The sequence below is a fragment of the Branchiostoma belcheri genome, unplaced genomic scaffold (assembly GCF_001625305.1).
Source record: "Branchiostoma belcheri isolate BF01 breed outbred unplaced genomic scaffold, Haploidv18h27 scaffold20, whole genome shotgun sequence".
In the NCBI taxonomy this organism is placed as follows: domain Eukaryota; kingdom Metazoa; phylum Chordata; class Leptocardii; order Amphioxiformes; family Branchiostomatidae; genus Branchiostoma; species Branchiostoma belcheri.
This window is the reverse complement of record NW_017803491.1, coordinates 2,269,868-2,284,685: the sequence shown is the minus strand read 5'-3', so window position 1 is coordinate 2,284,685 and position 14,818 is coordinate 2,269,868. Positions and strand designations below refer to the sequence as shown.

Here is a 14,818-nt window from a genome sequence, read left to right as displayed (position 1 = left end):
GCCACGTTGTTCTTTTGTTCGGCCTGAGAAGGCAGCATGGCGCGGGCGACATGGGTACTCATCGCTCTCCTCTTACTAGTACTAGTCTTAGCGGTCAATGTCATCCTGGGTTTAGAAGAAGGCGCGAAGAACAAGCAACAAAAGGGCGACGATGCGAACGTAAAGCCAGAACCAACGAAACGACCACCAGAGAAAGAAAACCAAGGCAAGGCAAGTAAGAAAACAGAGCCGGCACCTGGAAAGGACGAAGTAAAACCACATAAGAAAACTGAAGACGTCAGCGTCAAAGGTGGACAAGAAGAAGAAGTTCCCGAAGAAGACACAGAAGTATGGCCTCCAAACGGAGTCACGTTAGAAGACGACCCATCTCTGTGGCCTGGACATTTAGAACCAATAGGGTCCAATGCGCCAGTCAAGAGAGTAGACGCACGCAAAGGTTTCCCCTCCCCAAAAGTTTTCCTCGAGGAATATGCCATCTCCTCTGTTCCCGTTCTCTTCAAGGGAGCCATGAAGGACTCAGTGGCCCACAGAAGGTGGAACTCGGACGATTATTTACGGACGTTTCCCGAGTCTGCCACGGAGTTTAAGTTTGTAGAGACGAAGAAGAAGGAGAACCGGACACAGCCAGTCACAGAGATGACCCTGAGACAGTTCCTGGATAGATACGCCACAGAAGACATCTACATGGTCCAAGCGGTACCCGAGTTTCTAAAGTAAGTAACTCATCATATTATGCTGTATACTCCAACACACTCAAAGCAAGTTGAATTCAGTCGGTGTGTTTAGAGACAGGATAGACAATTGTATTAACTTAAAAACGTCTGCTTTATAAAGGTACGAGTCATATACATGTAACAAAGAGAGGTAGAAAATCTGATGAAATTACCTAAAATCTATTTTGAACATTGAGAGGAAATACCCACCATTCACTATTTCAGATCTCATATTGAATGAAGCTTTTTATTCAATCTTCATTTATATATACATTGTAGTTTCTGGCAGCATATCCTTTTGCAATGTTAAGTAATAAAGTATTTCACCCTTAAGAAATAAAACATCATAGGAGCTGCTTCAGCCTTAACTCTTACACCTATACCACTTTGTGGAAACAACAATAATGTTTTTAATGTAACAGACAAAAGGATATTAAACTAAAAGATAATCATTACTCATAGCTTTTTAAACTGCACACCTGTAGCTGTGGCACATTCTGATTGGTCAGTCCCATCTATGACATCACAGATGTATGTTTAATGGTTCAAACACAAAAACTGATAACAGCTATCTCAGTTTGAATAGCACAGTTAGTGCATTAGTGCATTAGAAATATAACCAATCTGTCGGTGCTGTTTGCAATATGTACTGTTAGGGATTACTTGTTTTTCTCTTGTTTGGCCTAATGATTATAACAGATGATTTGAGTGTGTTCGTTCCATTTTTTCCTAAAAAATTAACTGTTTACTTGTGTTTGGACAATAACTCCACCACTTGCCAATAATTTTGTTTGAAACATTCTGATTTTTTATTGTTCCAGAAAAGATGTCCCTATGCCCAAACCACTTCTCTGTGAGCCTTTCATTGAGATGCTGCAAGACACGGTAAAGTGATGACATTTTTTTTTAATTTTTCACAAGCCACATTATTCTTTCTAGTCTGCAATAGAAAAAATAGTAGAAAAAATAAGGATAACAATACATGTATAGCTGCCATACCAAATTTACCTATTTATATACAGAGAAGCTTTTGTCAGAATGATGAAATTCCCAGCATTTTTCTAAATGATTAACAGAAGGTACTGATTGGGTACCCAATGTCATGTGACCAATGATTGACAGCAGTGGTTGGTTGTGTTCCCCAGGTCCTTTGGTTCAGCAGTGGTGGAACCAGGTCTGTTCTTCACCATGACAACCTGGACAACATCAACTGTCTGTTAGATGGCAGGAAAGAGCTGGTCTTCATCAGTTATCAGAAGTACAAGAAAAAGGTACACACTTCATAGCTTACAAGAACTACTGCACGCAGCTATAGAATGTCTCAAGGACTGAAGATGTAGAAACCAGTGAATGATGATGAACTTAGCTCTAATGTACTGATATCCAATAGATATTGTGTTCACTTTGTGAATGAAGTTAAATAAAATAGGGCAATCTCCCTTGTGTCTTCTTTTCAAACTGCACATTACATTGTACATATGGGATCATAAGTGGGAATAGGGATAACTGGATAAACTACTAGTATGCTACCTTCACAGAGGTTTGCTGTATAGTTTCTAACTTATGTGCGTAAGATTTAGCTGAAACTTTATGTTTAATTTTTATTTCAGGTGCCAAAAACACACCCAGAAGACAGCTACTCCAGTCTGGATGTGGATGCAGTAGACTTTACTGAGTACCCAGGCATGCGCGAGGTGGAGTATTACAGGGTTAACATGACTGCAGGAGACTGTCTGTATGTACCTTACATGTGGTGAGTGGGACTTTTTAACTATGGATGTGTTCTAAGGCTATAGGTCAGAAGTATTGGATATCTAGTAAAAATTAGTCATTTCATCCATCCATCCATCCATCCATCCATCCATCCATCCATCCATCCATCCATCCATCCATCCATCCATCCATCCATCCATCCATCCATCCATCCTTCCATCCATCTGTGTTTCTTCCATTGTGTGTTTTGTACCATCTAAAAAGGCCCATAAGCTATTACATTTGATGCTGTAATGTTTGTTACAATCCTGAATCCGTTCTATAAATGTCCCCCAAGAAATATTCTTGTTTCTTTGAAATATTCAGGTTAAATATTGAAATATATTCAGAAACAAAACATTGTACAATAGCATGCATTCGGTATTATGTATATATGCCTGTGTCTGTGTTAGTTTCTTATTCTCACTTTAAAATTTTCTGTTCTATGCACAGGTTCCACCAGGTGAACTCATATGAACGTAACATTGCTGTGAACATCTTTTGGGACCACGATGCCAAGAAGTATGTGAAGATGCTGTCCCAGACTTGTGGTGATGCGCCGGATGATCCGACTTTGGCCGACTTTGATTTCAAGGTCCAGGAAACAGAAACAGAAAACAGCCAGGATCTACTGTAAGTTGATATTCTCCCCGTTCCATTAGACCTTGTGTCACCAATACAAAATTGGTAGCCAAATCCCTTCTGTACTAAAGGTCTAAGATGCTAAACTTGTCAGATCTTGTCAGAATTGGTCATTTGCCTTGCATCTTGTTCCATGCAGCTTTAAGTTGACAATCTCCTAAACCAATAGGCAGTTGGTAAAGAGTACTGTAATTCACTTTATGTTCACGGTAGCAAAATTTCACGGTCTGAGAAAAATAGACACGTTCACCGAACTATATATTCACGGTGGCAACAGGTGCAGGGAAAAGAAAGTCCAGGAATTATTTGTTAACTGTGATGATAAGTTCATGGTACAGAAGTGACAGTGAAAACAGTGAACATAAAAGTACAGTGAAAAAATCAGGAATTACAGTACCTGTTAGCACTAGGTGATGAAGTTTGACATGCCCCCTATCAGGTTCCTTTCAAACTGCAACTCCATTCGACAGTGCATTCAATGACAAGCACATGATCAATTCTATGACACTTTGCTCACTTAAACATGTAATGTGTGAATTGATTTTGGGGATAAATTATATGCAAAGCATGTTGGTTTCTTTTTCTTTTCCTACAGAACCCACTTTGTTTCATACCTTCCTAAGGAAAAAGAAGCTAACTTGACCTTCAGGCAGTTTGAGGGCAAGCTCAAGAAGGTACATATACATATAAGCAAAGATAAAACAATTAAATTGTTTTGTTTTGATACATTTTTCAGGTTGCAAAGTACTTTTCTCATCTATATGGTATATCCAAATTTGTTATGTTTTAAGCCAACCCAGCTCTTTTCATAAACCCTTGTCCCATTACATTGGTATGCAAGCTCAGTGCTTAAGATTGATTGCAGCAGTTAGGTAATAAAATGTGTCCTTTGACTACCACAGGATGGCCTGATATCAAAACTGACCAACTGGACAGATGAGTGCACCCAGGCGGCTCAAGAGGTGAGTGGACAGCGGATATGGTCAAGGATACGACTCATACAAGAGTTCAAGTGCCCATATGACCCCAAGGTCATCCTCTATTTTTATGTTACATTTTCATGTGACCTTCAACTGAAGCATCATGCCGAGATATTCATAAGTCCTATATACTGTTTAACATTAATTTTTTTGGACTGTTCTATACAGATGTTTGATCAGCTGGACCAGAATGGGAATTTCGTGTTTGCCTATAATGACCTGGATGATCTCACACGGGAGGTAAGAAGGTCTCACACCACCAAAGCATTCTGAAAGTAAAAATTATTATAATAGCAACTTGTTGATGTGTCCAACAGAGTGCTTCTTTGCACGTGTATCTCATTTGCATGTGTGTTGTTTATTGTATCAAAAAGCATACCATGATACTGTGAATCTTAATAACTTGATGTGATTGATAAAATCAAGTTTGGATTTAGACATTTTTCTATTCTTTAATACAGATAGTGGAAGACCTGAATGGTCTACTACAAGACAGGATCCTTGACCTAAATGAGATCGCAGATGACCAAGATGCAGAACTCAAAGAGGTGAGACTTTTGTCCTGAATTATCCAGCAACGTTTAAACTTAGCTAGATTTGCCTTTGGCCAAACTTGCCCTTATCCCACTTATGACACCATGTATAGTGATCACAAGGGAAAAAAGTACTTGGAAATTCAACTTAATAATTGATATTGATACTATGACATTAACATATTGAAGAAAACAATCAGATAAAAAGAATCAAAACCTTTACAGAGGACTTTGATTCCTTTTTCTCTTACTGTTCATCCCTTCATAAACCACAGGCCTTGGCAGTGGATGTGGGCAAGAAGCAGATGGACAGGTACTCTGAGCAGATAAAGAAGATGATCGATGACCAGCTGGCAGCCATGTTGGGTAAGAAGAAGCCATCTGCTGGCTTGGACGACAAGACAAGCGATGACTCCTACAGCAGCAAGGAGGAAATCAAGGACAAATTCAGGGAGAAGCAGAAACAGAAGGAAGAAGAGAGGAGGAGAGAAGAACTGATGGAGGACGAATTTACAGACTTTGCCGTGGTGGAGGAGGAGGAGGAAGAGGAGGAACTCCTAGCTGAGGATGAAGATGAAGAGGTTACTATAGTAACAAAGGCTTCCAAGGAAACCAAAGATGATGCCTCAAAATCAAAGGTTTCCAAGGAAACCAAAGAAGATGCATCAAAATCAAAGGTTTCCAAGGAAACTAAAGATGATGCATCAAAATCAAAGGTTTCCAAGGAAACCAAAGGAGATGCATCAACATCAAAGGTTTCCAAGGAAACCAAAGATGATGCAACAAAATCAAAGGTTTCCAAGGAAACCAAAGGTGATGCATCAACATCAAAGGTTTCCAAGGAAACCAAAGGTGATGCATCAAAGTCGAAGGTTTCCATGGAAACCAAAGATGATGCCTCAAAATCAAAGGTTTCCATGGAAACCAAAGATGATGCATCAAAATCAAAGGTTTCCAAGGAAACTAAAGATGACGCATCAAAATCAAAGGTTTCCAAGGAAACTAAAGATGATGCATCAAAATCAAAGGTTTCCAAGGAAACCAAAGATGATGCATCAAAATCAACAGTTTCCAAGGAAACCATAGATGATGCATCAAAATCAAAGGTTTCCAAGGAAACCAAAGAAGATGCATCAAAATCAAAGGTTTCCAAGGAAACCAAAGATGATGCATCAAAATCAACTATGGAGAAAAAAGTACCAACAGCAAGTGAAAAGAAGCCCTCAAAGAAAACGAACACTCATCAAGAGTTATGATACTGATGATAGCGTTATAAGCTAAAGAGACTCAAAATAATGATATCAATGCCTTGTTTGGTATTGGTGAGAAAGACTTGATTAAAATAAGAGGACAAACATCTTAGAAAGTTGTCATTCTGTATCATTTTCTTTTATGCTCTGTTGATTTTATCACATGTACAATTGATTTCTGGACAAAGATTTCTTACTTTTACCTTCAATAAACTTCCTGCAAGTATTTAAAATACAATGTATCAATATTGTGCAATATTGTTGTGTCATTTCTGTTGTAGATCTTCTGTTGTCCAACTCTTACAAAACACTTATCATATGGTAACCATGTTAAGATATCACTAAAGTAAAACACATTGATCCACACAACTTCTTCACAACCTACTCCTTTGACTGACAGTGTTTCATTTTCTATGATCCTTTACTTTACCAGAGATAGTTCTTACGAACTACTGTAATTGTATGATGGAGAGTACTGAATGATTCAGCTTGGCTTAGATCAGGCTCTGTTTCACCAATGAGGGTTTCAATATTCAGACTGAATTAATGACTTCATAATGGTAACATTAACATAACACTAACAATAGCTGGAGAACTTGACATTTTATGAAACTGTGAGTATACTTCTTATAACTGTACATAATTCTCTCACCCATATAAAATATACATATTCATCATTGACAAATGTATTCAAAGCTTAGTAATGCCTCATTCATGCATTTCACCCTCAGGCTCATTTCCCTCGATCTGTAACTGTCCAAGGTCATCAGAGTCATTTCCTTCCAACTGTTGCTGTCCAAGGTCACCAGGCTCATTTCCTTCCAACTGTAGCTGTCCAAGGTCACCAGGCTCATTTCCCTCCAACTGTAGCTGTCCAAGGCCATCAGGGTCATTTCCTTCCAACTGTAGCTGTCCAAGGTCACCAGGCTCATTTCCCTCCTACTGTAGCTGTCCAAGGTCACCAGGCTCATTTCCTTCCAACTGTAGCTGTCCAAGGTCACCAGGCTCATTTCCCTCCAACTGTAGCTGTCCAAGGCCATCAGGGTCATTTCCTTCCAACTGTAGCTGTCCAAGGTCACCAGGCTCATTTCCCCCCAACTGTAGCTGTCCCAGGTTACCTTGCATGATTCTTGCCATGTCGAAGTGAGCATGATCACCTGCCCTGATAACAACGTTACCAGTCCCGGACACGAATTCGAACGTCTGTTGGACCGTGTTTCCAACAGCTCCTTGCTCCTGTTCATCGTCGTCTCTTCCGCCGTACAGGAGGTCATTGACGTCTTCTGAGAAGCCGAGGATGTCGTGATAGACGAGGCCGTCCTCTTCTTTGGCCTTGTTGATCTGGTCCATGCTGTAGGAGTAGATGTCTTCTCTGTGTTCCCTCAGTGCACGAGCGCTGAGCACCCTCTTCTCGGTATTGGTGCCAGGGCTGCACTCCTCAAGCACGTTGGTCAGGATGTTCTCTATCGTCTCGAGCATCTGCCGGCAGCTCGGCTTGTCGCCCTGCTCGCTTCGCACGCAGATGTTGACCGCACTGCCGTCTGGGGAAAGCTTGATGAGGCCTTCCACGTTGGAGTCGAAACACTTGGCTCCGTCTCTCCACAGCAGCGGGCGCTTTTTCAGTTCCCTCATCAGGCGGGTCTGCACACGGGGGAAGAACGCGGAGGAGAACATGTCGGTGATGTCGGCACACTGGACTTGCTTGCCGAAGTACACGGTCTTGGTGGGGTTCGCGGTCGGCTGCCACTTCTCTGGAGGCATGGTCTGGGTCAGCAGCCCGGGGATGATGAACTTCTGTCCGTCAAAGGAGTGGCAGAGCTGGAACTCTTGCAGCAGCGTGATCAGGAGATCGACGTCGGCGACATCTTTGAACACCTTCTGGATTTCCTCTTTCGTGACAACATCGTCGACGGTTCTAAGATGTTGGATGGGGAAGTTTCTTGGTGCCATCACTTTGCCGAAGACATCGGTGCAGAGCCAGTTGGGCTTCAGGACAATGATGGGGTCGGCGTTTGGTGTTGGGACGAACAAGATCTGAAATAACATACAAAGAATTCCATGGGTTCATGTCTAATGATCTAAACTGATGAGTCAATTACAAATGTTTCATTGAATTGTATCAGTTCTCCTGTAATTAATTTGATAGTAACATCGATTAACTACAAATGATTTATATCTATATGTAATCTGGTCGTAAGAACCGACGAAAACTGCACTTTGATACTCAACCAGAGATACATGTATTAGCAGGGAGATTCAGATTGGTTGAAACTAGTAGCTGACCAATAGCAACACTGATGTACTTGAGCATAGAGATTGCATGCTGCTGGCGATCGCTTACGTGCATACTGGCGAGGATGTTATAAATAAATGCGAATGGCATATCATATTCTGAGAGCTAAGAAGATATTCACCTCTCCGAGATGATCCAAGTACCGTGAAGACGTCTTCAGGAAATCCTCATCGACAAAGCGGTCGATCTCCTTCGCCGCCTCCTTGTACTCTGCCCATTGCAAGACAGGACAATTCGGGTTGCACTTCTCCTCAGCCCATTTTGGCAGGCACTTCATGATCTCAGCGCACAGCTTGGGAATGGCTCGCTGAAGCTACACAGTTAAATAAAACAGTTACGGGCTGCCGTTGGGTATAGTTTTACAATAGATGATCAAGCGACTATGGATACATTTGCAATTTGTCAAAATCAAATACATCGTCATTTGCAACAAGTTTTGCACTACGTATACAGTAATGGCAGTAATATCTTAGATACTAGAATAGACATATAGATACTAGAATCCGTCTGGTAGTTTAGGTAACTATACAATAGAATTGTTGACAGAAAAATGTAATTCTATTGCCAGATGTTTAGACTAGTAATGTTGCATTAGAACACAACTCACTGTTAGAAGCTGGGTCTTCAGTTTTGTCAAGTGCTCTTTAAGACGCCACATGTCGGGTTGACGGGTTACCCTGCAGTCAAGCAGGAACACTTCATCTGAAATGTTTAGATGACCCTTGAACTCCGACTTCATCAGCTCAAGGATGGAAGATGCATGATGATGTCCTGATGAAAAAAACAACATGTACTACGTATGTAAATGAGTAGCCGAAATATTTTGGGAGGGCATAGTGCCCTGAAACCTCTTGCCTGAGTCTGAATACCTTTTCAATTGCTCTGTAGACAGTCTTTGTAGTACGTAGTGAATACATGGCATGTATTGTGATGTAACATAGCCTACCTGTATCAGTCTGGTCTGCATGACTGGCCACTAGGATGATGTTAGGCTCACTCTTTGTGTTGCAGGACTTGATGAAGCACAGCCACCAGTGGACCTGTGACAAACAGATGAGTTACTATCGAAACCAATTGAGATACATTATAGAGCAGTTTTGTCTTTATGTAAAACATGATCGTTTAGTCACCTTTTTCTTCTGTGTGTGGATATCGTCCATGATGTTGTACATCACAATGAAGATGGTGTTCTCTGCATCCATGAACATGGTATGGGTTACCGCGTACTCCGACTGTCCAGCGAAGTCCCACACACTGACCTGCCCCACACCGGGAATGTAGGTTGTTCCCACATTGACACCTGGGGTGGGCTCGTGTGGCCGATTGCCTGAAGGCATTCGATCCCAGAATAAGGCGACGAAAGGTCCCTACATGATCACAAAATTATGAAATATTTAATAAGAAATATACCATTGAATCATGTGCACAGGAATTGCAAATAGATGAGAAATAGTAACAGTTTACTGTTGTGTATTCTGACAATTGCAGATCTAGAATCTTGCATGTATGCAAACAAAAATGCACTTTAAGTGTAAACGTAGCCGATTCTGTATCTTTGTGTTTTGGATATGTCATTTCGTTAATTAGCATTGTTCTCAATAGACTGAAACTCTAATAGTCGTACCGTCTGCAGACTTTCCATCAGAGTAGATTTGCCAGCTTCCTGTGGTCCACAGAGGCACAGTTTGAACCTGTCGACTTTCTCCCCACCGGACTGTTTCATCAGTTTGTGATAGGAAACATCAGTAGCCAGGTTCTGGATGATTAATGTAACCACTTAGCATTCATCATCAAAATATGCAGTATGTAACATCGTGTGGCGCAACGGCAGAGTGCCCGACTCGGAACCAAGAGGTCCCGGGTTCGATATCTGACATGCCACCAATCTTGTGCCCTTGGGAAAGGCACTTTTACACGACATTCCCCACTAAGCTCAAGTGAAAATGATTATTGTCTGTCCATTATTCGTTTTTATGTGTGAGACACAACACCAGCTGCCTGTGTCCCACGTGTATTGCACTGTTGCAATTTCAATAAATCACATCAAATCTATGCAGTCTTTCTCATATTTCTTCAGCCGTTCTTCATTAAGAAAAACCAGAATAGGCACCTGTTCGCCCATAATCATGAATCATATGATTGTATTGTGATGTCAAAACCTTATAGGAAGATTGTTTGCAGTAGGCTCAAGTATGAATGCTGACAACGTGGTCTACATTCTTTGAAATGGTCTACATTCTTAGAACATCACTACAATCCTTTACTAACCTTTAGGAAACGTCGGCGGTCTTGGTCATGCACGTAGTCTATTGGTTTCCGCCAAACTGTATGGCGTAAAGAAAAGAGCATAACCTTATACAAAATTTGTGTCCCTATCCTTACAAGTTTTGTGTTTCAAGTACATATGCATGCAACCAAAAATAACTAGGACAGTGTGCACCTGTCGTCTCATGATCAGTTAAAATGTAATAGACATCTTGTGTAGTTTTTTCCCGCTTGGCATAGGTTAAAGGAATTGCAATTGAATTGAGCTTTTATTACAGCAGCACCACAGCAGCACCAATCATTAAACTAGGGAACCTGAAACTTTAAATTGACCCCCTGCTTAATGCATTTTCAGGCCCTAAAAGCCAACAGAGCAGACAACATTCAAAGATGTGTAGACATTTCTCAACAATCATTAACTGTCCCTTAATTCTAACTACACACGCATGAGATGATTGTCTGGACTTACGTTGTTCCTCGCCTCCAAATCAGCGCCATGTTGAATCAGCAGCTCCACTACCCCAGTCTGCCCGTCCCTGCTGGCCCTATGGAGTGCGGCCTGACCAACCTGTGTAAACACACGGAGAAACTATTATAACACTGCTGCACATTGGTTGATATATAAGCCGACATTCCAGGACGGCAAGATACAATTTTTAGTTTAAGAAGTATTTAGTACTTTTAAAAGGTGCCAATCATATGCCATGAGCATAGTATTAAAAAATATATTTATTAAAAACATTATGGCTATCCATCACTTTAAACCTAAACTTTGTTACTTTCTCACATGCATATAGGTATGTATACATTACATAAGATACATAACAACTTTCGTAGACTGAGTTGAAAAGTTCCTACTAACCCCTGCTAATGGGCCTTAACATGACTTAAAAGTCAAGAAATCAGATAATATTCTCAGGATAGTAGCTATCTCTCAACCATCATTTATTGTCCCTTAATCCTAACTACAGGAGATGATTGTCTGTACTTTAACCTTGTCACTCGCCTCCAAATCAGCGCCATGTTGAATCAGAAGCTCCACTACCCCAGTCTGCCTGGCCCCGCTGGCCCAATGGAGTGCGGTCTGTCCAACCTGTGTTAAACACACGGAGAAACCAGAAAGCTCCGCATTGGTTGGTTCAAACAGACCCTAAAGAATTTCTAAGATAGAATTTTTAGTTTAAGAATGATATGACAGGAACATATACAGAGCCTATACATTTATATAAGAACGCTATGAACACATGTGTATACATAAGAGACATACATGTAATATAGATTTGAAACGTTCCTGCCAAACTCGAATCCCTGCCATAGCTGATGGGCTCAAAAAGGCAAGAAATCAGAGAATATTGTTAGGGTAGTAGGTAATTTCTCAAAGATCATCAACTGCCCCTTATTCCTAACTACAGGAGATGATTGTCTGTACTTACCTTGTCCCTCGCCTCCAAATCAGCGCCATGTTGAATCAGCAGCTCCACTACCCCAGTCTGCCCGTACATGCTGGCCCAATGGAGTGCGGTCTCGCCATCCTGTGTAAACACACGGAGAAAGTATAACGCTGCTGCACATTGGCTAGTATAAGCGGAGCTTCAAGGACGGCAAGATAGAATATTATTTCAAGAAGTAACTGCTTTTACAGTTGACAATGATATGCCATGAGCCTAGTATGTAAAGCCATAAAAACGTGATGACTATCTATCACTTTAAACCTAAACTTACTTTGTCACATATAGGTACAATGTATGTATAAGATAGTATAAGATTGCATAAGATAGCACATAACAACTTTCGTAGACTTAGTTGAAAAGTTCCTACTAAACTTAATTAAACCCCTGCCGTACGTGGCTAATGGGCCCCATAAATTAGAAGTCCATGAAACATTCTCGAGATAGTAGTAGCTATTACTCAACCGTCATAATTGTCCCTTATTCCTAACTACAGGAGATGACTGTCTGTACTCACCTTGTTCCTCGCCTCCAAATCAGCGCCATGTTGAATCAGCAGCTCCACTACCCCAGTCTGCCCGTTCTCGCTGGCCCGGTGGAGTGCGGTCCAACCAAGCTGTGTAAACACGCGGAGAGACTATAACGCTGCTGCACATTGGTTGATATGTAAGCGGGCCTTCAAGGACGGCAAGATAGAATTTTTAGTTTAAGAAGTAACTGCTTTTAAAGTTGACAATTATATGCCATGAGCATAATGTTTGAAAAAGCTATAAAACCGTTATGGCTATCCGTCACTTTAAACCTTAACTTACTTTGTCACATATAGGTATGTATAAGATAGTATAAGATTGCATAAGATAGTACATAACAACTTTCGTAGACTCAGTTGAAAAGTTCCTACTAAACTGAACTAAACCCCTGCCGTACGTGGCTGATGGGCCCCATAAACTAAAAGTCAGGAAATTAGATCATATTCTCAGGAAAGTAACTATTTCTCAACCATCAACCACTCAAATCGGCCCTCAAGGTAAGCAAAAATAGAATTTTAATTTTTAGCAAGTTTCATTTTCTGGAACATGCATTTGAGAAGTGTATATTTTGTGTGTAGTTTCCTGAAAAATCTTGTTGAAAATCACACCAACTTGGGTTTTTGTAATTGTATATCGGATAAAATGATTGATACATGTATGTCATTTACCACAATCAGGTTTATCATTATCTCACAATCTGTCTGTTATTTGGAATAAAAAATAGACTTCAATTATACACTAATGCTGACACAGGACTAAAATACAAACTGCTTATAACATTAGTGAGTTGTTTCTGAAATTTCGTAATAGCTCATCAGCGGTTTCGTCCGGGAAGAATTGTGGCAAAAATGTGAAAGCTAACACCAACATCCTAAAACCAATTGGCAAAGCGCTCATAATCTGCATTTACATCATCCAATTTCTTATTGACGTTCCTCCCGGCCTGAAGACTCCTCCTCACGGTCTGTACGTCTCCCCTCCTCACAGCCCCTATAAAATCGTCCATGGCAGGATGTTGCTCTGGACATCTGTCATATAAAAGTAAAAAAAATTATTAATATTTCTGACACGATATCTGTGCTTGCTTTGCAAATCTACTTTGCAAAATGATATTCTTCAGATTAAACTAGAATTAGTTACCTTTGTACCCAGCTACAATAAGCTGTGCGTCAGACTGTTACCGCAGGGACAGTTCCTCCGCTCCGGGGCCAACATGAAACCAAGAAAATTATACCATAGCCACCCCCACCCCCCTCAGTTTATAATAGACCCTGATCGCCGGTTCACCCTGAGCCTGGCCTGTACCTGGGGTCTGGCCATTTGAAATTGAAGGGGTTACAATGATAATAGTATCATGAGACGTAACTGTCTATAGTTTTGTTTACGAATTCTGAACCGAACAGAGACCGACCATAAAGGCAGATTACAGTATCTCAACCTGCTACCGCTTTTGCACAGGATTGCTTTATGCTTTTTGTGAAGCCCCTGGCCAATAATTTGCAAGATGCAAAACTATGTATCATTCTCCACTAGACTAACTTGCGAATTGGAGCAGTAGGTCTTACATGCTAATTCCCAGTCGCTGCAAAACATCTACGTCTGCAATGTCGTATATTCCCCGCCTAGTGGCTGAATGGATTAAACTAGAAACGCCAGTTAGGATCTTGCAGCATCAAGTCAGTCTTGCATTTTGCAATTCAAACGGGCCAGTAAACAACAGGTTTCAGTTAACTTTGATACAGAAATTATATGTACATGTACATGGTCTTCGGCTTGCAGATGCTTCATACATAGCTGACTGGTGTTATACTTAGGTCTGCGCTATTGTATGTATATCTTTATGTACTACGTGCATGTATAATGTGTATAATTCCAATATTGTTTTTCAATGTTTTGTAATGATGTAATTTGGGGAGGGTGCTAGAAAAGGTACTTCACCTGACCTCCCTCCCCTTCCACGTATCTGGTGGAAAATTTTAATAAACAAATATTGAAAATCATCTCATGCATCTCTAACAATAGATATGATAGAACTCACCTGCACTTGAACCTGTTTCTGTCTCTACTCGATGGAAAACATGACGAGTTCAGCTGTGTACGACCCACCCCAAGATGGCGGTCTTGTACACGTACACGTGAGTCTGACACTCTGAAAGTTCTGCTTTTTAGTTAATACGTAACTACCGGTTGAGTGAACTGTGGGCAGCGGGTGAAAGTTCGTAGATGCCATACTTGTACCCTGCACAATATATACCATTGTTTTGCAATAAAGTTATTACTTATCTAAGTTAATTTTCCGACCAAGACTAAGCTAGTCCATCGCAAATCAGTTAGCTGAAAGTCCAATGTTGCAATAACTGGAAGCGGTCAACTGATCTCAAAATCACGTTTTGATGTATGTAAATGTAGATC

General features: G+C 40.8%; 1 protein-coding gene and 1 pseudogene across 1 annotated transcript; one reads left to right on the top strand and one right to left on the bottom strand.

Moving 5' to 3' along the window:
* Positions 1-36: 36 nt before the first annotated feature.
* Positions 37-5,876, top strand: LOC109469085 (probable serine/threonine-protein kinase kinX). Its single transcript, XM_019767468.1, has 10 exons — positions 37-713; positions 1,535-1,598; positions 1,859-1,984; positions 2,324-2,466; positions 2,919-3,098; positions 3,703-3,781; positions 4,010-4,069; positions 4,256-4,327; positions 4,549-4,635; positions 4,896-5,876. The coding sequence occupies exons 1-10, from the start codon at positions 37-39 to the stop codon at positions 5,874-5,876; spliced, it is 2,469 nt and encodes an 822-aa protein (XP_019623027.1).
* Positions 5,877-5,926: 50 nt separating this feature from the next.
* LOC109469247 lies at positions 5,927-10,980 on the bottom strand (annotated as a pseudogene).
* Positions 10,981-14,818: the final 3,838 nt, after the last annotated feature.

Coding starts and splice junctions, on each gene's coding strand:
- LOC109469085 (XM_019767468.1), top strand. CDS start 37: ATGGCGCGGGCGACATGGGTACTCATCGCTCTCCTCTTACTAGTACTA. Junction 714..1,534: donor GCGGTACCCGAGTTTCTAAA/GTAAGTAACTCA, acceptor TTATTGTTCCAG/AAAAGATGTCCCTATGCCCA. Junction 3,099..3,702: donor GAAAACAGCCAGGATCTACT/GTAAGTTGATAT, acceptor CTTTTCCTACAG/AACCCACTTTGTTTCATACC.